Genomic DNA, 23971 nt, shown 5'->3' on the forward strand with positions numbered 1-23971 from the left:
ATTTCATCTAAATCATCTAATTTGTTACCATACTGTTCTTCATAATATTTCACTATAATCCTTTTTAATCCTGTAAGGTTAGTAGTAATGTCTCCTCTTTCATTTCTGAGTTTAATGTTTTGAGCATTCTCTCTTTTTCTTGGTCAACTTAAAGGTTTGTCAATTTTGTTGATCTTTTCAGGGAACCAACTTTTGGCCTTATTGATTCTTTCTATTATTTTTCTGTTCTCTATTTTATTGATTTCCTTTTTTAAATATTCATTTATTTATTTGGCTGTGTCAGTTCTTGGTTGCGGCACATGGGCTCTTTGTTGTGGCACACAGGCTCCAGAGCACGTGGACCCTGTTGTTGTGGCACATGGGCTGTAGTTGCAGCATGTGGGCTCACTAGTTGTGGGTGCGGGCTCAGTAGTTGTGACACGCAGGCTCATTTGCCCCGCAGCATGTGGGAGCTTAGCTCCCTGACCAGGGATCAAACCCATGTCCCCTGCATTGGAAGGTGGATTCTTAACCACTGGACCACCAGGGAAGTCCCCAGTTTTTGTATTAAAGTCTATTTTGTCTAATATTAGTATATTCACTCCAGTTTTTTATGGTTATTTTTTGCATGATATATTTTTTCCCGTCAATTTATTTCAGTTGACTTTTACGTTTGAACCTAAAGTATGTCTCCTATAGACGGCATATAGTTTGATCTTGTTTTTCTATCCAGTCTGACAGTCTCTGCCTTTTTGATTGTTGAATCCATTTACCACTAATGTTGACACTAAATTATGTCTGCCATTTTCCTTTCTCTTCTCCATGTCTCATGTCTTTTTTTTTACATTAAAAAAGGCACTCCTCATGTATTTAATTTAATTTAATTTATTTGTTAACATCTTTATTGGAATATAATTGCTTTACAATGTTGTGTTAGTTTCTGCTGTATAACAAAGTGAATCAGCTATATGTATACATATATCCCCATATCCACTCCCTCTTATGCCTCCCTCCCTCCCACCCTCCCTATCCCACCCCTCTAGGTGGTCACAAAGCACTGAGCTGATCTCCCTGTGCTATGCAACTGCTTCCCACTAGCTGTCTGTTTTACATTTGGTAGTGTATATATGCCCATGCTACTCTCTCACTTCATCCCAGCTTACCCTTCCCCCTCCCTGTGTCCTCAAGTCCATTCTCTACGTCTGAATCTTTATTCCTGTCCTGCCCCTAGGTTCATCAGAACCTTTTTTTTTTAGATTCCATATATGTGTTAGCATACAGCATTTGTTTTTCTCTTTCGGACTTACTTCACTCTGACAGACTCTAGGTCCATCCACCTCACTACAAATAACTCAGTTTCATTTCTTTTTATGGCTGAGTAATATTCCATTGTATATATATGCCACATCTTCTTTATCCGTTCATCTGTTGATGGACATTTAGGTTGCTTCCATGTCCTGGCTATTGTAAATAGTAAAATTTTTTGTTCTAATTCTTTGAAGAATGCCATTGGTATTTTGATAGGGCTTGTATTGAATCTGTAGATTGTTTTGGGTAGTATAGTCTTTTCACAATATTGATTCTTCCAATCCAAGAACATGGTATATTTCTCCATCTGTTTATGTCATCTTTGATTTCTTTCATCAGTGTCTTATAGTTTTCTGAACACAAATCTTTCACCTCCTTAGGCAGGTTTATTCGTAGGTTTTATTCTTTCGTTGCAATCGTGAATGGGATTGTTTCCTTAATTTCTCTTTCTGATTTTTCATTGTTGGTGTATAGAAATGCCAGCGATTTCTGTGCCTTAATTTTGCATCCTGCATCCTTACCAAATTCATTGATTAGTTCTAGTAGTTTTCTGGTGGCATCTTTAGGATTTTCTATGTATAGTATCATGTCATTGGCAAACAGTGACAGTCTTACTTCTTCTTTTCCAATTTGTATTTCTTTCATTTCTTTTTCTTCTCTGATTGCTGTGGATAGGACTTCCAAAACTATGTTGAATAAGAGTGGCGAGAATGGACATCCTTGTCTTCTTCCTGATCTTAGTGGAAATGCTTTCAGTTTTTCACCATTGGGTATGATGCTTGCTGTGGGTTTGTCATATATGGGTAGGTTCCCTCTATGCCCACTCTCTGGAGAGTTTTTATCATAAATCGATGTTGAATTTTGTCAAAAGCTTTTTCTGCATCTATTGAGATGATCATATGGTTTTTATTCCTTAATTTGTTAATGTGGTATATCACATTGATTGATTTACGTATATTGAAGAATCCTTGCATCCCTGGGATAAATCCCACTTGATCATGGTATATGGTCCTTTTAATGTACTGTTGGATTCTGTTTGCTAGTATTTTGTTGAGGATTTTTGCATCTATGTTCATCAGGGATATTGGTCTATAATTTTCTTTTTTTGTGATATCTTTTTCTGGTTTTGGTATCAGGGTGATGGTGGCTTTGCAGAATGAATTTGGGAGTGTTCCTCCCTCTGCAATTTTTGGAAGAGTTTGAGAAGGATGGGTGTTAGCTCTTCTCTAAATGTTTGATAGAATTCCCCTGTGAAGCCATCTGGTTCTGGACTTTTATTTGTTGGAAGATTTTTAATTACGGTTTCAATTTCATTACTTGTGATAGGTCTGTTTATGTTTTCTAATTCTTCCTGGCTCAGTCTTGGAAAATTGTGCCTTTCCAAGAATTTGTCCATTTCTTCATGGTTGTCCATTTTATTGGCATATGGTTGTTTGTAGTTGTCTCTTATAATCCTTTGTATTTCTGCAGTTTCAATTGTGATTTCTCCTTTTTCATTTCCAATTTTATTGATTTGCGTCCTCTCCCTTTTTTTCTTGATGAGTCTGGCTAAGGGTTTATCAATTTTGTTTATCTTCTCAAAGAACCAGCTTTTAGTTTTATTGATCTTTGCTATTTTTTCATTTCTATTTCATTTATTTCTGCTCTGATCTTTATGATTTCATTCCTTCTACTGACTTTGGGTTTCGTTTGTTCTTCTTTCTCTAGTTATTTTAAGTGTAGGGTTAGATTGTTTATTTGAGATTTTTCTTGTTTCTTGAGGCGAGATTGTATTGCTATAAACTTCCCTCTTAGAACTGCTTTTGCGTCCCATAGGTGTTGGGTTGCTGTGTTTTCATTGTCATTTATTTCTATGTATTTTTAAAATATTTTCTTTGATTTCTTCAGTGATCTCTTGATTATCTAGTAGTGCACTGTTTAGCCTCCATGTATTTGTGTTTTTTACAGTTTTTTTTTTTCTGTAGTTGATTTCCAATCTCATAGCGTTGTGGTCAGAAAAGATGCTTGGTACGATTTCAATTTTCTTAAATTTTCTGAGGCTTGATTTGTGACCCAAGATGTGATCTATCCTGGAGAGTGTTCCATGTGCACTTGAGAAGAAATTGTATTCTGCTACTTTTGGGTGGAATGTTCTATAAATATCAGTTAGATCTATCTGGTCTGTTGTGTCATTTAAAGCTTGTGTTTCCTTACTTATTTTGTATTTGGATGATCTGTCCATTGGTGTAAGTGGGGTATTAAAGTCCCCTATTATTATTGTGTTACTGTCAACTTCACCTTTCATAGTTGTTAGCATTTGCCTTATGTATTGAGGTTCTCCTGTGTTGTGCATAAACATTTATAATTGTTGTATCTTCCTCTTGGATTGATCCTTTGATCATTATGTACTGTCCCTCCTTATCTCTTGTAACAGTCTTTATTTTAAAGTCTATTTTATCTGATAAGAGTATTGCTACTCCAGCTTTCTTTTGATGTGCATTTGCATGGAGTATCTTTTTCCATCCCTTCACATGCAGTCTATATGTATCCCTGAAGTGGGTCTCTTGTAGACAGCATATATATGGGTATTGTTTTTGTATCCATTCAGCCAGTCTGTGTCTTTTGGTTAGGTCATGTAGTCCATTTACATTCAAGGTTATTATCAATATGTATGTTCCTATTACTGTTTTCTTAATTGTTTTGGGTTTGTTTTTGTCAGTCTGTTTCTTCTCTTGTGTTTCCCACTTAGAGAAGTTCCTTTAGCATTTGTTGTAAACCTGGTTTGTTGGTGCTGAATTCTCTTAGCTTTTGCTTGTCTGAAAAGCTTTTGACTTCTCCCTCGAATCTGAATGAGATCCTTGCTGGGTAGAGTAATCTTGGTTGTAGGTTTTTCTCTTTCATCACGTTAAGTATATCCTGTCATTCCCTTCTGGCCTGTAGAGTTTCTGCTGAAAAATCAGCTGATAACCTTATGGGGATTCCTTTGTGTGTTATTTTTTGTTTTTCCCTTGCTGCTTTTAATATTTTTTCTTTGAATTTCATTTTTGTTAGTTTGATTAAGATGTGTCTTGGTGTGTTTTTCCTAGGGTTTATCCCGTATGGAACTCTCTGTGCTTCCTATACTTGGGTGACTATTTCTTTTCCCATGTGAGGGAAGTTTTCAACTATAATCTCTTCAAATATTTTCTCAGACCCTTTCTTTTTCTCTTCTTCTTCTGGGACCCCTATAATTCGAATGCTGGTGTGTTTATTGTTGTCCCAGAGGTCTCTGAGATTGTCTTCAATTCTTTTCATTCTTTTTTCTTTATTCTGCTCCTCGGCAGTTATTTCCACCATTTTGTCTTCCAGCTCACTTATTTGTTCTTCTGCCTTAGTTATTCTATTATTGATTCCTTCTAGTGTATTTTTCACTTCAGTTATTGTGTTGTTCATCTCTGTTTGTTCTTTAGTTCTTCTAGATCTTTGTTAAACATTTCTTGTATTTTCTCAATCCATGCCTCCATTCTATTTCTGAGATTCTGGATCATCTTTACTCTCATTACTCTGAATTCTTTTTCAGGTAGATGGCCTATTTCCTCTTCACTTATTTGGTCTTGTAGCTTGCTCCTTCATCTGTGACATCTTTTTTTGCTGTCTCTTTTTTTTTTCTTTTTTATGAGTGGGATATTATTCCTGTGTTACTGGTTGTTTGGCCTGAGGCTTCCAACACTGGAGTTTGTAGGTTATTGGGTAGAGCTGGGTCTTGGTGCTGAGATGAGGAACTCTGTGAGACCTCACTGCGTTGAATATTCCCTGGGGTCTGAGGTTCTCTGTTATTCCAGTGGTTCAGACTCAGAGCTCCCACTGCAGGAGCTACAGCCTGACTGCGTGCTCATGAACCAATATCCTGAAAGCCACCTGGGGCAGCAAAAAAAAAAAAGAACAATAGCAAAGTAAAAAATAAAATTAGACTAGGAAACTAACAGATATGTTAGGAAGAATATAAAATTTTAAATATAGATGTATAAACAACCGGAAGGTACATCTGTACCACAATAATAAAAAAGAGGAGGGAAAAGAAATAGATAAAAAAGGAGGGGGAGAAAGGCCTTGGCTGTTGAGGGCAGGGCCTAAGCAAGGGTGAGGTTTGGGTGGTTGGTGCGGCAAATGCTCAGGACCCACAGGGCTGGAAAAGGCCCTGGGGGCTGTGGGGGGTGAGGCTTAGGCTCAAGGAACAGAAGAGGCCCAGGTGTGCCCCCCACCCCTGGTCTCAGAGGGCAGCAGACTCTCTTGTGGGAATATTTTTGGGATTCTGAGACTTCCTGCTGACTTGGAGAAGTATAATATGATGGATAAAATCATGGGCTCTGCAGCTACACTGCTTGGGCTGGAATCTCAGCTCTACCACATAGTAGCTTTATGACCCTAGGAAAGTTAACTCTTAGTGCTGGTTTCCTTACCTTTCAAATGGATAATAACAGTAGCTACTTCATAACCTTATTAGGGGAATTTTGGATGTTAATATATCTAAAGAAATTCTAACAATGCTTGGCATATAAGTACTCAATAGATGACAGTGATGATGATATTGATGGTAGTAATGATCATAGAGATAGTTTCTGAGAAACATTAATTGTGATTCAGCTTTGGGTAATTTCCATTTGTATTTCCCATTTTTCTATCTTATTTATACTGTTTCTTGAATATTCTCCCAAATATGGGATATATATTTCTTTCTTAGAGCCTTTGCAGGTAAAGATTTTTCCTTATTTGGATACTGAAGTTTTTAAATGGAGAGGAAGAGTTGGTTTCTGTGATCAAGTAACATTCTTTTCTAAAAATTTATCATTTGTTTTTTAGTTTCTGTCACACCACTCTCATAGTTTTGATTCTCATCCCACGACTGTAAATATAAGCAAGAAACAAAAACCTAAGACCCTTTCATTGATGCTTAATGGTTGATTCTGACCTTGGCCCTTTACCTACCATGTATGTTCTTTTTTTTTGAATTTTATTTTATTATTTTTTTAATACAGCAGTTTCTTATTAGTTATCTCTTTTATGCATATTAATGTATATATGTCAATCCCAATCTCCCAATTAATCCCACCAACAACAACAACACAACTCTGCCCCCAATTTCCCCCCTTGGTGTCCATACGTTTGTTCTCTACATCTGTGTCTCTATTCCAGCTTTGCACACAGGTTCATCTGTACCATTTTTCTAGGTTCCACATATATGCGTTAATATATGATATTTGGTTTTCTCTTTCTGACTTACTTCACTCTGTATGACAGTCTCTAGATCCATCCACGTCTCAACAAATGACCCAGTTTCCTTCCTTTTTATGGCTGAGTAATATTCCATTATATATATGTACCACATCTTCTTTATCCATTCATCTGTCGATGGGCATTTAGGTTGCTTCCATGATCTGGCTATTGTAAATAGTGCTGCAGTGAACATTGGGGTGCATGTGTCTTTTTGAATTATGGTTTTCTCTGGGTATATGCTCAGTAGTGGGATTGCTGGATCATATGGTAATTCTATTTTTAGTTTTTTAAGGAACCTCCATACTTTCTCCATAGTGGCTGTATCAATTTACATTCCCACCAACAGTGCAAGAGGGTCCCTATTCTCCACACCCTCTCCAGCATTTGTTGTTTGTAGATTTTCTGATGATGCCCATTCTAACTGGTGTGAGGTGATACCTCATTGTAGTTTTGATTTGCATTTCTTTAATTAGTGATGTTGGCAGCTTTTCATGTGTTTCTTGGCCATCTGTGTGTCTTCTTTGGAGAAATGTCTATTTAGGTCTTCTGCCCATTTTTGGATTGGGTTGTTTGTTTTTTTAATATTGAGCTGCATGAGCTGTTTATATATTTTGGAGATTAGTCCTGTGTCCATTGATTCATTTGCAAATATTTTCTCCCATTCTGAGGGTTGTCTTTTCGTCTTGTTTACAGTTTCCTTCACTGTGCAAAAGCTTTTAAGTTTCATTAGGCCCCATTTGTTTATTTTTGTTTTCATTTCCATTACTCTAGGAGGTGGGTCAAAAAAGATCTTGCTGTGATTTATGCCAAAGCGTGTTCTTCCTATGTTTTCCTCTGAGAGTTTTACAGTGTCCAGTTTACATTTAGGTCTTTAATCCATTTTGACTTTATTTTTGTGTATGGTTTTAGGGAGTGTTCAAATTTCATTCTTTTACATGTAGCTGTCCAGTTTTCCCAGCACCACTTATTGAAAGGCTGTCTTTTCTCCATTGAATATCATTGCCTCCTATGTCATAGATTAGTTGACCATAGGTGCATCGGTTTATCTCTGGGCTTTCTATCCTGTTCCATTGGTCTATATTTCTGTTTTTGTGCCAGTACCATATTGTCTTGATCACTGTAGCTTTGTAGTATAGTCTGCAGTCAGGGAGTCTGATTCCTCCAGCTCTGTTTTTTTCCCTCTAGATTGCTTTGGCTATTCCGGGTCTTTTGTGTCTCCATACAAATTTTAAGATTTTTTTTCTAGTTTTGTAAAAAATGCCATTGGTAGTTTGATAGGGATTGCATTGAATCTGTAGATTGCTTTGGGTAGTATAGTCATTTTCACAATGTTGATTCTTCCAATCCAAGAACATGGTATATTTCTCCATCTGTGTCATCTTTGATTTCTTTTATCAGTGTCTTATGGTTTTCTGAGTACAGGTTTTTTACCTCCTTAGGTAGGTTTATTCCAGGTATTTTATTCTTTTTGTAGCAATGGGATTGTTTCCTTAATTTCTCTTTCTGATCATTTGTTGTTAGTATATATGAATGAAAGACATTTCTGTGCATTCATTTTGTATGCAACAACTTTACCAGATTCATTGATTAGCTCTAGTAGTGTTCTGGTGGCATCTTTAGGATTATCTATGCATAGTATCATGTCATCTGCAAATAGTGACAGTTTTATTTCTTTTCCAATTTGTATTCCTTTTATTTCTTTTTCTTCTCTGATCGCCATGGCTAAGACTTCCAAAACTATATTGAATAATAGTGGCAAGAATGGACATCCTTGTCTTGTTCCTGATCTTAGAGGACATACTTTCAGTTTTTCACCATTGAGAATGATGTTTGCTGTGGGTTTGTTGTATATGGCCTTTATAATGTTGAGATAGGTTCCCTCTATGCCCACTTTCTGGACAGTTTTTATCATAAATTGGTGTTGAATTTTGTCAAAAACTTTTCCTGCATCTGTTGAAATGATCATATCGTTTTTATTCTTCAATTTGTTAATATGGTGTATCACATTGATTGATTTGTGTATATTGAAGAATCCTTGCATCCCTGGGATAAAACCCACTTGATCATGGTGTATTTTCCTTTTAATGTGCTGTTGGATTCTGTTTGCTATCATTTTGTTGAGGATTTTTGCATCTAATTTCATCTGTTATATTGGTCTGTAATTTTCATTTTTGGAGTATCTTTGTCTGGTTTTGGTATCTGGGTGATGGTGGCCTCATAGAATGAGTTTGGGAGTGTTCCTCTGCAATTTTTTGGAAGAGTTTGAGAAGGATGGGTGTTAGCTCTTCTCTGAATGTTCGATAGAATTCACCTGTGAAGCCATCTGATCCTGCACTTTTGTTTGTTGGGAGATTTTTAATCACAGTTTCAATTCCATTACTGGTGATTGGTCTGTTCATATTTTCTATTTCTTCCTGGTTCAGTCTTGGAAGGTAACACCTTTCTAAGAATTTGTCCATTGCTCATGTTGTCCATTTTATTGGCACAGAGTTGCTTGTCGTAGTCTCTTATGATGCTTTGTATTTCTGTGGTGTCCATTGTAACTTCTCCTTTTTCATTTCTAACTCTATTGATTTGAGTCTGCTCTTTCTTTTTCTTGATGAGTCTGGCTAAAGGTTTATCAATTTTGTTTATCTTCTCAATGAACCAGCTTTTCGTTTTATTGAGCTTTGCTATTGTTTTGTTTCTATTTCATTTATTTCTGCTCTGATCTTTATGATTTCTTTCCTTCGTCTAAGTTTGGGTTTTGTTTGTTCTTCTTTCTCTTGTTCTTTTAGGTGTAAGGTTAGATTGTTTATTTGAGATTTTTTTTGTTTCTTGAGGTAGGATTCTATTGCTATAAACTTCCCTCTTAGAACTACTTCTGCTGCATTCCATCAGTTTTGGATCATGGTGTATTCGTTGTCATTTTGTCTCTAGCTATTTGTTAATTTCATCTTTGATTTTTTCAGTAATCTCTTGGTTACTTAGTAACGTATTGTTTACCTTTCATGTGTTTGTGTTTTTTCCTTTTTTCCTTGTAATTTATTTCTAATTTCATAGTGTTGTGGTCAGAAAAGATGCTTGATGTGATATCAATTTTCTTAAATATACCGAGGCTTGATTTGTGACCTAAGATGTGATCTATCCTGTAGAATGTTCCATGTGCACTTGAGAAGAAAGTGTAATCTGCAGCTTTTGAATGGAATGTCCTATAAATATGAATTAAATCTATCTGGTCTATTATGTCACTTAAAGCTTGTGTTTCCTTATGAATTTTCTGTCTGGATGATCTGTCCATTGGTGTAAGTGAGAGTTAAAGTCCCCCACTATTATTGTGTCACTGTTGATTTCCTCTTTTATGGCTGTTAGCATTTGCCTTATGTATTTAGGTGCTCCTATGTTGGGTGAATATATATTTATAATTGTTATGTCTTCTTCTTGGATTGCTCCCTTGATCATTATGTAATGTCCTTCCTTGTCTCTTGTAACATCCTTTATTTTAAAGTCTATTTATCTGATATGAGTATTGCTACTCCAGCTTTCTTTTGATTCCTATTTGCATGGAATATCTTTTTCCATCCCCTCACTTTCAGTCTCTATGTGTCCCTAGGTCTGAAGTGGGTCTCTTATAGACAGCATATATATGGGTCTTGTTTTTGTATCCATTCAGCAAGCCCATGTCTTTTGGTTGGAGCATTTAATTCATTTACGTTTAGTGTAATTATTGATATCTTTGTTCCTATTACCATTTTCTTAATTGTTATGCATTTGTTTTTGTAGGACTTTTTTTTTTTTTTTTTTTTTTTGCCATACGCAGGCCTCTCATTGTTGTGGCCTCTCCCGTTGAGGAGCACAGGCTCCAGACATGCAGGCTCAGTGGCCATGGCTCACGGGCCTAGCCGCTCCACGGCATGTGGGATCTTCCCAGACTGGGGCACGAACCTGTGTCCCCTGCATAGGCAGGCGGACTCTCAACCACTGCACCACCAGTGAAGCCCTGTAGGTCCTTTTCTTCTCTTGTGATTTCCACTTAGAGAAGTTCCTTTAGCATTTGTTGTAGAGCTGGTTTGGTGGTGCTGAATTCTCTTATCTTTTGCTTGTCTGTAAAGCTTTTGATTTCTCCATTGAATCTGAATGAGATCCTTGCTGGATAGAGTAATCTTGGTTGTAGATTCTTCCCTTTTATCACTTTTAATATATCATGTCACTGCCTTCTGCCTTGCAGAGTTTCTGCTGAAAAATCAGCTGTTAACCTTATGGTAATTCCCTTGTATGTTATTTGTCATTTTTCCCTTGTTGCTTTTAATAATTTTTCTTTGTCTTTAATTTTTGTCAATTTAATTACTATGTGTCTTGGTGTGTTTCTCCTTGCATTTATCCTGCCTGGGACTCTGCACTTCCTGGACTTGGGTGGCTATTTCCTTTCCCATGTTAGGGATGTTTTCATCTATAATCTCTTCAAATATATTCTTGGGTCCTTTCTCTCTTTCTTTTCCTTCTGGGACCCCTCTAATGTGAATGTTTTTGCGTTTAATGTTGTCCCAGAGGTCTCTTAAGCTGTCTTCATTTCTTTTCATTATTTTTTTCTTTTTTCTTCACATCTTTATTGGAGTATAAATGCTTTACAATGTTGTGTTAGTTTCTGCTGTATAACAAAGTGAATCAGCTATATGTATACATATATCCCCATATCCCCACCCTCTTGAGCCTCCCTTCCACCCTCCCTATCCCATCCCTCTGGGTCGTCACAAAGCACTGAGCTGATCTCCTTGTGCTATGCAGCTGCTTCTCTCTAGCCATCCGTTTTACATTTGGTAGTGTATATATGTCAATGCTACTCTCACACTTCATCCCAGCTTTCCCTCTCTGCCATGCCCTCAAGTCCATTCTCTACATGTGCATCTTTATTCCTGACCTGCCACTAGGTTCATCAGTACTGCTCTTTAAAATTCCGTATATATGCATTAGCATACAGTATTTGTTTTTCTCTTTCTGACTTACTTCACTCTGTATGACAGATTCTAGGTCCATCCACCTCACTACAGATAACTCAATTTTGTTCCTTTATATGGCTGAGTAATAATCTATTTCATTCTTTTTTCTTTATTCTGTTCTGCAGCAGTGAATTCCACCATTCTCTCTTCCAGGTCACTTATCCATTCTTCTGCCTCCGTTATTCTGCTATTCATTTCTTCTAGTGTATTTTTCTTTTCAGTTATTGTATTGTTCATCTCTGTTTTTTGGTTCTTTAATTCTTCTAGGTCTTTGTTAAACATTTCTTGCATCTTCTCCATTTTTGCCTCCATTCTTTTTCTGAGGTTTTGGATCATCTTCATTATCATTATTCTGAATTCTTTTTAATGGAAGATTGCCTATCTCCACTTCATTTAGTTGTTTTTCTGGTGTTTTATCTTGTTCCTTCATCTGGTACATAGTCCTCTACCTTTTCATTTTGTCTATCTTTCCGTGAATGTGGTTTTTTTCCCACAGGCTGCAGGATTGTAGTTCTTTTTGCTTCTGCTGTCTGCCCTCTGGTGGATGAGTCTATATAAGAGGCTTGTGTAAGCTTCCTCATGGGAGAGACTGGTAGTAGGTAGAGCTGGTGTTGCTCTGGTGGGCAGAGCTCAGTAAAACTTTAATCCACTTGTCTGCTGATAGGTAGGGCTGAGTTCCCTCCCTGTTGGTTGTTTGGCCTGAGGTGACCCAGCACTGGAGGCTACACGTTCTTTGGTGGGGCTAATGGTGGACTCCGGGAGGGCTCCTGCCAAGGAGTACTTCCCAGAACTTCTGCTGCCAGTGTCCTTGTCCCCGTGGTGAGCCACAGCCACCCCCTGCCTCTGCAGGAGACCCTCCAACACTAGCAGGTAGGTCTGGTTCTCCTATGGGGTCACTGATCCTTCCCCCTGGGTCCTGATGTGCACACTGGTTTGTGTGTGCTCTCCAGGAGTGGAGTCTCTGTTTCCCCCAGTCCTCTCTATTTCCTGCAATCAAATCCTGCCAGCCTTCAAAGTCTGCCTCTCTGGGAATTCCCCCTCCTGTTGCCAGACCCCCAGGTTGGCAATCATGACATGGGGCTCAGAACCCTCACTCCAGTGGATGGTATAATTGTGAGTCACCCACCCAGCGGTTACAGGATTTGATTTTATTGTGATTGCACCCCTCCTACCATTTCATTGCAGCTTCTCCTTTGTCTTTAGATGTGGGGCATCTTTTTTGGTGAGTTCCAGTGTCTTCCTGTCAATGATTTTCAGCAGTTAGTTGTGATTCCGGCGCTCTTGAAAGAGGGAGTGAGCACACGTCCTTCTACTCCACCATCTTGAACCAATCTACCATATATGTTCTTTACAACCACTCATATCCTTCTGCCATGGATTCAGCTCCCAATTTTCAGTTGATGGCTAACAAATTCTCATCTCCTTTCTTCATACCTCCAGCTGCATAGTGGACATTTCCATCTGGAAGTCCTAGAAATATCAAATTTTGCATGTTCAAATTTTCATACCTCTCCTCCTTCCTCCAGCTTTATTTCTCCTCCTTCCCCACTATTTTCAAGTCCTCTTTCTTACTAGATTACATAATTGCTTGGACAGGTTCTGAGCCAGTTACGTATGAATCATGTCTATGTCATCTCTGTCACAGCCTAGTATAAATCAGTGACCACTGTTTCCAGCTTCCTGAATAATAGATAATGAATTCATCAGTTTGCTGATTCAGTAATTAACATACTTCTACAGGATATTTCTATTACGGTATATTTTTTCCATATAGTATAAATACAAAATTACATAAATATGCAAGCCTGATATATGGTATCTGATCAGCTAAATGGGTTCTTAGATGTTTTGACCACAGTGTTTAGTTCTGATGACTTCAAATTGTCTTTTTACAGGGAACAGTAACATTTAAGGATGTGGCTGTGGACCTCACCCAGGAGGAATGGCAGCAAATGAAACCTGCTCAGAGGGACTTGTACCGTGATGTGATGCTGGAGAACTATAGCAACCTAGTCACAGTGGGTAAGGGTAACTTTGCAATTTTACACAGAATTCTTTTCTATCTTTGAAATCTGTGACGACTTCAACTTGCCAGATGTCTTTAACTAGCCTTCCCTTTCTTCATTTCATTGTATGTGCTTGTCTTTAGGGTAAAGGCTAATTACTTTGTCTCACTGTGGAAGTTCCTCCATCCTCATCTTTCATAGGCCCTCAAGTCCCCAGGACTCAACCCAAGGTCTGGATGGTTGTCTCCAGCATTAATATCCAAGTCCTTTGTTGTCTTTCATAATAGGCTGCGAAGTCACCAAACCAGATGTGATCTTCAAGTTGGAGCAGGAAGAGGAACCATGGGTGATAGAAGAAGAAATGCTTGGGAGGCCCTGTCCAGGTGAATAAGTGAAAATGCAGGTCTGAATGAGAAAGACACATGACAGTTGTTCAGGGGGTTGATACCATTTCACATTTTCCAAGATTTGCTTAAGTCTTCTACAGTGACAAAAGGTATGAATGCCTTGGATTATGGTGACACTTCCAAATACTGTATTGGAGCTATCTTCCTTTTTTCAAATTTTAGATACCAAAACTTCCCTAGTTCATTTACAGCGTTACTTTCAGGATTAGTGTCCCTCTCTATGATCCTTAAGCTCTCTCTTTGCTTTGTGTTCATAGGGTTTTTTCTTATGTATTCAGTATTTGGTGGATGTATAGTATTTTAAAAACACATTTGTTTCAGAGTTAGATTCCTTTTCTTTCTATTTTGAAAAGCCTCAGATTTGTTTTGTAACAATACTCACACTTTCCATTGTACTTCACAACTCTCACAATCCCATATAGGTTTAAAAGTTTCTGGCTTACAAACTGTTACCTCCTTCCTGCTTATTTACACCTTTCATTCCTTTAATTTTTTTGAAATATAATGTATGCGCACTTAGTTAAAAAATATAAACAGTCCAAAAGATAACATTTAAAAGTGAGTGTCTCTTACCCTTGACACTCAGTCCCTTTCTTTTCCCAGTTGAGTACACTTTTTTTTTAGAGTTGTGCTGGCTATTCTTTTTTTTGTTTTGTTAATTTTATTTACTTATTTGTGTCTGCATTGGGTCTTTGTTGCTGCACGTGGGCTTTCTCTAGTTGCAGCGAGCAGGGGCTACTCTTCATTATGGTGCACAGGCTTCTCATTGCGGTTGCTTCTTGTTGCAGAGCACGGGCTCTAGGTGCATGGGCTTCAGTGGTCGTGGCACACAGTCTCAGTAGTTGTGGCTCGTGGGCTCTAGAGCACAGGCTCAGTAGTTGTGGTGCATGGGCTTAGTTGCTCTGCAGCATGTGGGATCTTCCCAGACCAGGGCTCGAACCAGTGTCCCCTGCATCGGCAGGCGGATTCTTAACCACTGTGCCACCACAGAGGCCTTGTGCTGTCTATTCTTGATTGTTTATTTCACCATAAGAATTTTACATTCAACTACCTCTTTCCAGAGAAAAACGTGTTGAATTTTTTGGTGGGAATGTGTTAGAAGCATAAATTAACTTTCGGAGTGCTGACATCTTTATAACGTCGAGGTTTTCTATCCAAGAACGTGTTCTCTGTCTTTGTTCAGATCTATCTATTTTTATGTCCTTCAGAAATCCAAGGTTTCCTTTATACCTTTTGTAAATTTCTTACTAAGTTTATACCTAAGTAACAGACAAGAGAAAAAAATCAGTACTAGAAGAATTGGAAAGGGCCCTGTAAAACCATCTTTATTTATAGATGATAAGATTATATCCCTTAAAACACAAAAGAATCAACTGCAACAAATAGTAAGAGAATCCAGTGATATGGTAGGGTATCAAATTAACAAATAAAAATCAGTAGTTTTCATGTATACTTCAACAACCGAGTAGAAGATATAAGGAAAAGGAAACCACATTTATAGTCATAACAATATAGATAAAATACTATTCTGGGCATGGGCTCATGGAGCTTATAATTTAGTGGGAACTGGAGTCCCTGAGGTTTTGCAAACAAGCAAATATCTTTTTTTTAAAACCTTTATATTTAGTTGATAGTTGGCTGTGTATATAATTCTTGAGCCATACTGTCTTTCCTAGAGGTTTTGTAGACAGTTCCCTGAAGACTTTAGACAGTCCTCTGCTGCCTCTTGGCTTTGAATTTTTGCTTGGAGAAATCTGAAGCCTGATTGTTTTCCCTCATAGGTGACTTGATTTATTTGCCTAGATGCCCATAGGTTTGTTTTTCTTGAAAGCTTTAGAACTTTATGAGGCTTATTGATCAGTCAGTATCAGTTTTTCCTGTAAGCTTGTATATTCATGTTTTTTGATTCTTGTAGTGTGGTATAGATCTGAATACTGGTTCCTTTTATAACTACATTCCTCATCTTTTTTTTTTTTTTTTTTTCGCGGTACGCGGGCCTCTCGCTATTGTGGCCTCTCCCATTGCGGAGCACAGGCTCCGGATGCACAGACTCAGCGGCCATGGCTCATGGGCCCAGCCGCTCCGCGGCATGTGGGATCTTCCCAGACTGGGGCACGAACCCGTGTACCCTGCATCGGCAGGCAGACTCTCAACCACTGCGCCACCAGGGAAGACCAATTCCTCATCTTTGAATAAGGTTATTTCCTGCTGGACCCACTATTTACAGAAGGAGAGTGCTGGAGATTGTCTAGAAAAATACTCTTGAGCTAGTAGGAAGCCTCTGTTGCTCTGTTGACTTCCTCTGTCATACAAGTTTTGGTGTTAAGAGTTGGTTTGCCCTTTACTTCTGAATCAGAGATGATTAATTGCATGCTTCCTCTAGCACTCAGTATCTCTTCTACCCTCCTATGCCAGCATCCTGCTTATACAAGAATAATGGCTATTTGCATCTCCTTGTATAGCTCTGCCTTCCCTACCATTTGACAGGGCCAGAAGAAGACCATTATGTTCCTGCCACCATGTAGTCTTAACATATCTGGATTCCACTGTTGTAAAAAATGACTCATTCATTCTGTCCACAGGGTGTTCCATCTGTTTTGGAGAACTCTGTTCACCATGCTTTCTGTCTAAGATAAGAAAGAACAGCCAGTGTCTGGATTTCTTCCCTACCTGGTTCAGTGTACCCTCTGGTCTTTCCTTATACTCTGGAATTGGAGTTTAGCTGTCTTTTAGTTTTATTGAGGATATATTTTCTTTTTTGTTTCTTCTTCATGTTTGCAGAGAGGAGAGGACACAGAGGTGTTTAATTCCACCATATTGAAACAGGAATTCCTCTTCTATATTTGATCCTGTGGATCACCCTTCCTGGAAATGTCTTCTTTTCTCTAAAGGATTCTGATTTCTCCTCAGTTCCTGTTTATTTTTTCTTATTCCTTTATGAACTGTGTTTTACATGACTCCTTTTCTCCAGCCCTTACTGAGCATTCCAAAATAGTTCTAAATTACATATAGACTCCTTTTTCCTTTATGTACCTTCATGATATAGATGTATTCATGCCTTCAAATCAGTATATAACTCCAGGCTTTAAATTAATCCTCTGTTTTTAAAGCCCCACTCTTATCCCTGCCTTTTAAGTACCTAAATCCTCCAAGTTTTGAGCTTTTCTAGTGTTTTGTTGTCAAATCACTTTGTTGTTGGACGTTTGCATCTTCATAGCTCAAAACTTGAATTTCTTAGCTAAGCTATCAGTTGACAGTTTTCTTACCCTTTTGCCTTCCAGTATTTTGTTGAAATGTCTTGTTTACCCTTATTGTTACTCCTATTTCCTTTGTTCTTATGGGTTTAAATCTTTATTTTTTACTGTCATTTCAATGGAATTTTAAGAAGTGGGAGAAATAAACATATACATTCGATCTGTTTTGTTTAACCACAAGTGGTAATTTTATCCTCTAGTCATTTGACTTGCTATCCAGTCATTTATGTGTTTGCCCTTTCATCTTAATTATTCTATTCATTTTACTGATATCTGCATTGTATGTTTTTTAAATCAATCAGAGCAGCTTGGGCCTATTAAATGGCAGTTTTCTCTCCATAATATTATCCATAGGAGTTAACTTCTCAAATCTTAGAAACTAGGGACATTTGCACTTTGGATTTCTTTCATATTGGGAGACTAGAGCCAATATCAAAGATCAACCCCACTTTGACAAATTTCTGAAATGTTATCAATAATGCAGTAGGAGAAAAATTCAAAAGTTATAATTTTTGGTCCTCCATTTTAGAAGTTTGGGAAGATGATGAACAGATCAAGGAGCAGCAGGAAACACTTGTGAGGAAAGTCACATCCATCTCCAAGAAAACTCTAATTAAGGAAAATGTCATTGAATGTAAAAAAGTTGCAAAAGTATTTCCTCTGGGCTCAGACATTGTTACTTCAAGACAAAACTTCTATGAATATGACTCATTTGATAAGGGTTTTGAACATAATTTAGACTTACTTAGTTATGAGAAAGGCTGTATAAGAGAGGAAAATTATGAGTGTAATAAGTATGGGAAACCATTTTACCATTGCTCATCACATGTTGTATCCCCCTTTAAGTGTAATCAGTGTGGACAAGACTTTAATCATAAATTTGACCTCATCAGACATGAGAGAATTCATGCTGGAGAGAAACTGTATGAATGTAAGGAATGTGGAAAAGCTTTCAGTAGGAAGGAAAATCTTATTACACATCAAAAAATTCATACTGGGGAAAAACCATATAAGTGTAATGAATGTGGAAAAGCTTTCATTCAAATGTCAAACCTTATTAGACACCAGAGAATTCATACTGGAGAAAAACCTTATGCATGTAAGGATTGTTGGAAGGCCTTCAGTCAGAAATCAAATCTCATTGAACATGAGAGAATTCATACTGGAGAAAAACCCTATGAATGTAAGGAATGTGGAAAAGCCTTTAGCCAGAAGCAAAATCTTATTGAGCATGAGAAAATTCATACTGGCGAGAAACCTTATGCATGTAATGAATGTGGTAGAGCTTTTTCTCGAATGTCATCTGTTAATCTGCATATGAGAAGTCACACAGGGGAGAAACCCTATAAATGTAATAAATGTGGAAAAGCCTTCTCTCAATGCTCAGTATTTATTATACATATGAGAAGTCATACAGGGGAGAAACCCTATGTATGCAGTGAATGTGGGAAAGCCTTCTCTCAAAGTTCATCCCTTACTGTACATATGAGAAATCATACAGCTGAGAAACCCTATGAATGTAATGAATGTGGAAAAGCCTTCAGCCGGAAAGAAAATCTCATTACACATCAAAAAATTCATACTGGAGAGAAACCTTATGAATGTAATGAATGTGGGAAAGCTTTTATTCAGATGTCAAACCTCATCCGACACCAGAGAATTCATACTGGTGAAAAACCCTATGCATGTACAGTATGTGGGAAAGCCTTTAGTCAGAAATCAAATCTCACTGAACATGAGAAAATTCATACTGGCGAGAAACCCTATCATTGTAATCAATGTGGAAAAGCTTTCAGTCAGAGACAAAATCTCCTTGAACATGAAAAAATTCATACTGGAGAGAAACCATTTAAATGTAATGAATGCGGTAAAGCCTTCTCTCGAATCTCATCCCTTACTCTTCACGTTAGAAGTCATACAGGGGAGAAACCGTATGAATGTAATAAATGTGGAAAAGCCTTCTCTCAATGCTCATTACTTATAATACATATGAGAATTCACACCGGTGAGAAACCTTTTGAATGTAATGAATGCGGGAAAGCATTCTCTCAAAGAGCATCCCTTTCTATACATAAGAGAGGTCATACAGGTGAGAAACGCCGAGTGTACTAAATGAATAAAGGCCTTCTCTTAAATTCAATCCATGCTTTACTTAACTTTAAAATATCTTGGCATAGTCTCAAAAAATGAAAAAGATCTTTATGAAAAAATTGTAAAGCTTTGTTGAAGGGCAAAAGACTTGAGTAAATGGAGAGAAATACGATGGATGTAGATGGAAAAACCCAATATCATAAAATGTCTTTTCTCCCCAAATTAATCTATGGACCTAATATAGTTCCAAACATCTAACAAGAATTTTCTAGGGTCTTTACCAAATGATTCTAAAATCCATATGAAATAAAAGTCTATGGATTGCTGAGACAATATTGAATAAGAACAGAGATGACACACCTTCTACCATATACTACACGTATTATGAAGTTATGGTCATATAATAGTGTGTGGTATTAGAACATTAATGGATAAGTAAAAAGGATTTACAGAATAGAATGCCTAGAAGTAAATGAATGAATATATGCAAACTTGTTATATATATATTAGACATGACATCATGAATCAGTAGAAGAATGACGACCTAGTCAATAAATACAGTTGGGAGTATTTGAATCTCCATATTGGGGAAAATAAAATTACATACAACCTTACAACATATAAAGAAAAAGAATTCTAAAGGATTTGAACACTGAAATGTGAAAAGCCAAACTCTGAACTTCTTGAAAGGAAATAACAGGATATTGTCTATGACTTTGAGGCAGGGAAATATTTTTTAAAAGGACCCTGCCATTCCACTTCTGGATATACATCCTAAAGAAATTCATAAATATGAATAAAAAATATATATATATATCTGAATTGAAAACAACATATATATTGAAGGGATAATGGATGAATAAAATGTGACATATTCAAATAATGGAATGGTATACAGCAGTTAAAAGAAATGAGCTTGGTCTGTATTGTGTAACATGGTTGTTATCTAAAATAATGTTGAGTGAAAAAAAAATCAAGATCCAGATGAAACATACCATATAATAACATTCATGTAAATTGGAGTGAAATCATTCACAAAGAATAGAATTGTTTTTATTATTGAAATATGTATGTAAAACTATTTTAAATGGATTAAAAAGGACACATACCAAATTATTGATAGTGTTGTCTCTGGCAGGAGATTAGGATTGAGGGTGTTGGTCAAAGGGGGCTTTTAGCTTTACTTGTAATTTTTATGCCTTAAAAAAAGATGAGTAGCATATAAAATAAATCTTAAAAGTTAATGATACACAATGGTGATATGGATGTCTTATCTTAATAGTGTTTTTGTACTTATTTCTCAGGATTTATGGGCTAGGGGAAGCCTATACCCAGAGAATAAAATGTTACAATGGATTCATATGCCCTATCAGGTGCTGAACTATTTTTTGAAAAATATTTCCAGAAAAGTAGTAATTAAAAGTGATAGTTCTGTTTACTATAGAACATGAAATTAACGTGCTTTATCAATCCCATGATGCTTTTCCCCCCCACATTTTCACATTCTGAATTTAGAACTCAGTTTTCAACCAAGTATATCTTAGATTCAAGGAAGTATATAATTATTTATTAAAAATTTGAAAATCAGAGAGCAGTGTGACAAATCAAATGTGATTTTATTTACTATTTTAGGGCATCATCAAGGTCTAATGATACCTACTCTTTTAATGTGTCTTGCTGACGTCTTTTGAATTTTCTGGTCGATTTACGATCCCAGGATTTTTTTTTGATGGCAGGTGTCATTTACAGGCCTGCAATTATTTTGAATATTAAGTGACCATTAGCGCTGGGTTTAAAGCTGCTGTTGTGTGAAACGGCCAGAAGGCGGCAGCATTTCTCCTTACCAAATCTGGTTTCTAGGGCAACAGAGCCATAATGGAAGTTGTGCTGTAAGTTATAAATTAGGACGGAAAGTGCCAGGAAAAGCCCCTTAAGATTATGTCTCATTACTTCTTGTTCGTTTTTTAATTTAATTTTTTATCACAGCCAAATCTGATTACAATGTTTTGTTTGTTCTAGGTGTGCAAGATGTGGTTCTTTACTATTTTAGGGCGTCATCAAGGTCTAATGATCCCTATTCTCTCAATGTGTCTTGCATTATTTGGCAACTGACTTGTTGGATTCATAGCTAATAAGTTAGTAATATGCTTAGAGTTATTGTGGAGAAAAAAATATTTTCCTGAGAAATTAACTCTACAATATTAGTCTTGCACTGTAAGTTTCCATACAACCAGCATAGGCATTAATATCATTGTTAATTATTACAATATTTTGAAACAAGAAAGCCTTTTATAGGCCATTTTTAAATATTTATTTATTTATTTATTTACTTGGCTGCATCGGGTCTTAGTTGCGACACACAGGATCTTCATTGAGGCATGTGGGATCTTTTGTTGCAGTGAGCAGGCTCCAGAGCACATGGGCTCTCTAGTTGTGGCACGTGGGGTCTCTAGTTGTGGCACACAGGCTCTAGAGTGCGTGCTTAGTAGTTGCGGTGCGCGCCTTGTGGGATCTTAGTTCCCCGACAAGGGATTGAACCGAACCCACGTCCCCTGCATTGGAAGGCAGATTCTTAACCACTGGACCACCAGTCCCAAGAAAGACTTTTATTTTCTTGAGGTGGCCATAAGCAATTATGTAAAATTGCTTCACTCTTCTACAACCCTTGTTTTATGTACCTATCTAGTTTTGGTTGGAAGCAGTGGTGGTCTAAGACCCTGAGCAGTAATAAGAGTTTCGCTCAAAGGATCTCATTCTCTGTAACAATACATGAATCACCCCTTCAGGTAATTTTTTTTTTTAATTATACCACCTCTACAATATTACTTGACATGCAGAAAACCATTAGTGCCTTTTTAAAAACATGATTAGGATTGGCGATGTCGTTCAAAAGGAATCTTTAGCTTTGAATGTTTGAATGTCAGCCACATTTATTTTAAAGCTGATTTCACAAAACTAAATCTTTCTCAAACTAAATTTATGAAGTACAAGCATGAGTAATGTCAATTTTACTTTTATTAGCTATTTCTGAAGACTGACAGTGACTTATAATTGTAATTAGCAGGTGCTGATTTTTATGAAATCCATTTACCAAAACTTAAGTATCTAAATGAGTGTTGTAATTTCATAATCTCTTCTTTCATAGATTTTGTGCTAAGTCCAATTTTGCCAGCACACTTTTTTGTAGACTTCTTTTTTTAAAAAAATAGTTTTCAAAGTTCATGTGTTATATACATAACAAGATCTGTATATTTTTAGTTGCAAAACTTTTTTTTTTGGTCTAAACTGTCATTTTTCACTCTGATTTTCTTCTTTTTAAAAATAATTAATTAATTAATTTTTATTTTTGGCTGCGTTGGGTCTTTGTTGCTGCGTGCCAGCTTTCTCTAGTTGGGGCAAGCAGGGGCTACTCTTCATTGCAGTGCACAGGCTTCTTATTGTGGTGGTTCTCTTGCTGCAGAGCATGGGCTCTAGGCGCACGGGCTTCAGTAGTTGTGGCACATGGGCTCAGTAGTTGTGGCTCGCAGGCTCTAGAGTACAGGCTCAGTAGTTGTGGCACACAGGCTTAGTTGCTCCACAGCATGTGGGATCTTCCCGGACCTGGGCTTGAACCTGTGTCCCCTGCATTGGCAGGTGCATTCTTAACCACTGTGCCACCAGGGAAGTCTCCTGATTTTCTCCTTCATGTTTTTTATTTTCATTTTTGTTTGTTCGTTTTTTGCTGCATCATGCAGCTTGTGAGATCTTAGTTCCCCGCAGTGAAAGCACAGAGTCCTAACCACTGGACTGCCAGGGAATTCCCAATTCTTCATGTTTCTTTATTTGGCTCATATCTCATTTAAATCTTCTGCCCCTTTACATAGCTTTGGAGTCAACAGAAAATTTTAAAATTTCACCTGCAGTCCATAAGGACTACCTTAGGGGCCTCTTTTAGCCTCTCCCACTAAGAGTGGCTGTGCTTATTGGGTGAGATAAAGTGCCTGAGAGTAAACCTGAATCTCAAGTCTAGGAAGGCTGTTCTGCTGACTATATGTCAACAAGAAAGTGATCTGGTCTCTAAGTTTTTCCCTGTCCTAAGGAATAGAAATAAGGTCTAAGTGACTGAGATAACATCTGAAAAAAAATCATTAATCAAATTATGATAAATCCCTCTCCACTTGGATGCATATGAACTGCTGCCTGGAGAATTTCCATTCTAGGTTTCAGACTTGATTTGAAGTTTGCTGATATGAAAGATGAGGAAAAGAGAGATAAAGGATAGCTCTTACATTTTTGTGGAGAGCAACAGCTGGATGGTCACCATTTGCTAAAAATGCAGCAGACTAGGGAGAAACATTTTGGGGTAAAGATTGGAGGATGGAATCGAGTTCTATTGTGGACATTCTTTTACCTTGTATCTGCCAGAAGCAGACCTTAAGATGAGGATTCCTATGCAAGTGGTTTATTAAGGAAGTTCTCCCAGTAAGAATGGTAAGGGCATGAAGAAGCAGGACAGTAAAGTGGAAGTTAAGGGTGTGATCTCAGCTGTAGTCCTGCCATGGGTCGATTCAGCCCAATCACTAAGGAAACTCTAGAATGTAAGTTATGCCTTAGACTTGTCAAGATTCCCCCCTCATTGTACTGCCAGCTGCTGAGGATCTTGACTGCTGACAACTCACAGCTAAATTCTTCTATAGGAGTTGCTCTTGCACAAAGAGAGCTGGGTCGTGCACGGTTAA

General features: G+C 37.3%; 1 protein-coding gene across 5 annotated transcripts in view; it reads left to right on the top strand.

Annotated features, from left to right (window-relative positions):
* ZNF568 (zinc finger protein 568) overlaps positions 1-22585 on the top strand; it is a 41192-nt gene extending 18607 nt beyond the window's left edge. For 4 of the 5 annotated variants that reach the window (XM_060288787.1, XM_060288786.1, XM_060288788.1 and 1 more), the window contains 3 exons: positions 13391-13517; positions 13789-13884; positions 17692-22584. In XM_060288787.1, the coding sequence (XP_060144770.1) occupies positions 13391-13517; positions 13789-13884; positions 17692-19274 (1806 nt within the window). In that variant the 3' untranslated portion in view covers positions 19275-22584. Of the gene's footprint in view, positions 1-13390; positions 13518-13788; positions 13885-17691 lie in introns of all 5 variants that reach the window. The other variant, XM_070044157.1, reaches the window with a different exon arrangement.
* Positions 22586-23971: the final 1386 nt, after the last annotated feature.

Source organism: Globicephala melas, chromosome 19 (assembly GCF_963455315.2).
Source record: "Globicephala melas chromosome 19, mGloMel1.2, whole genome shotgun sequence".
NCBI classification, from domain to species: Eukaryota; Metazoa; Chordata; class Mammalia; order Artiodactyla; family Delphinidae; genus Globicephala; species Globicephala melas.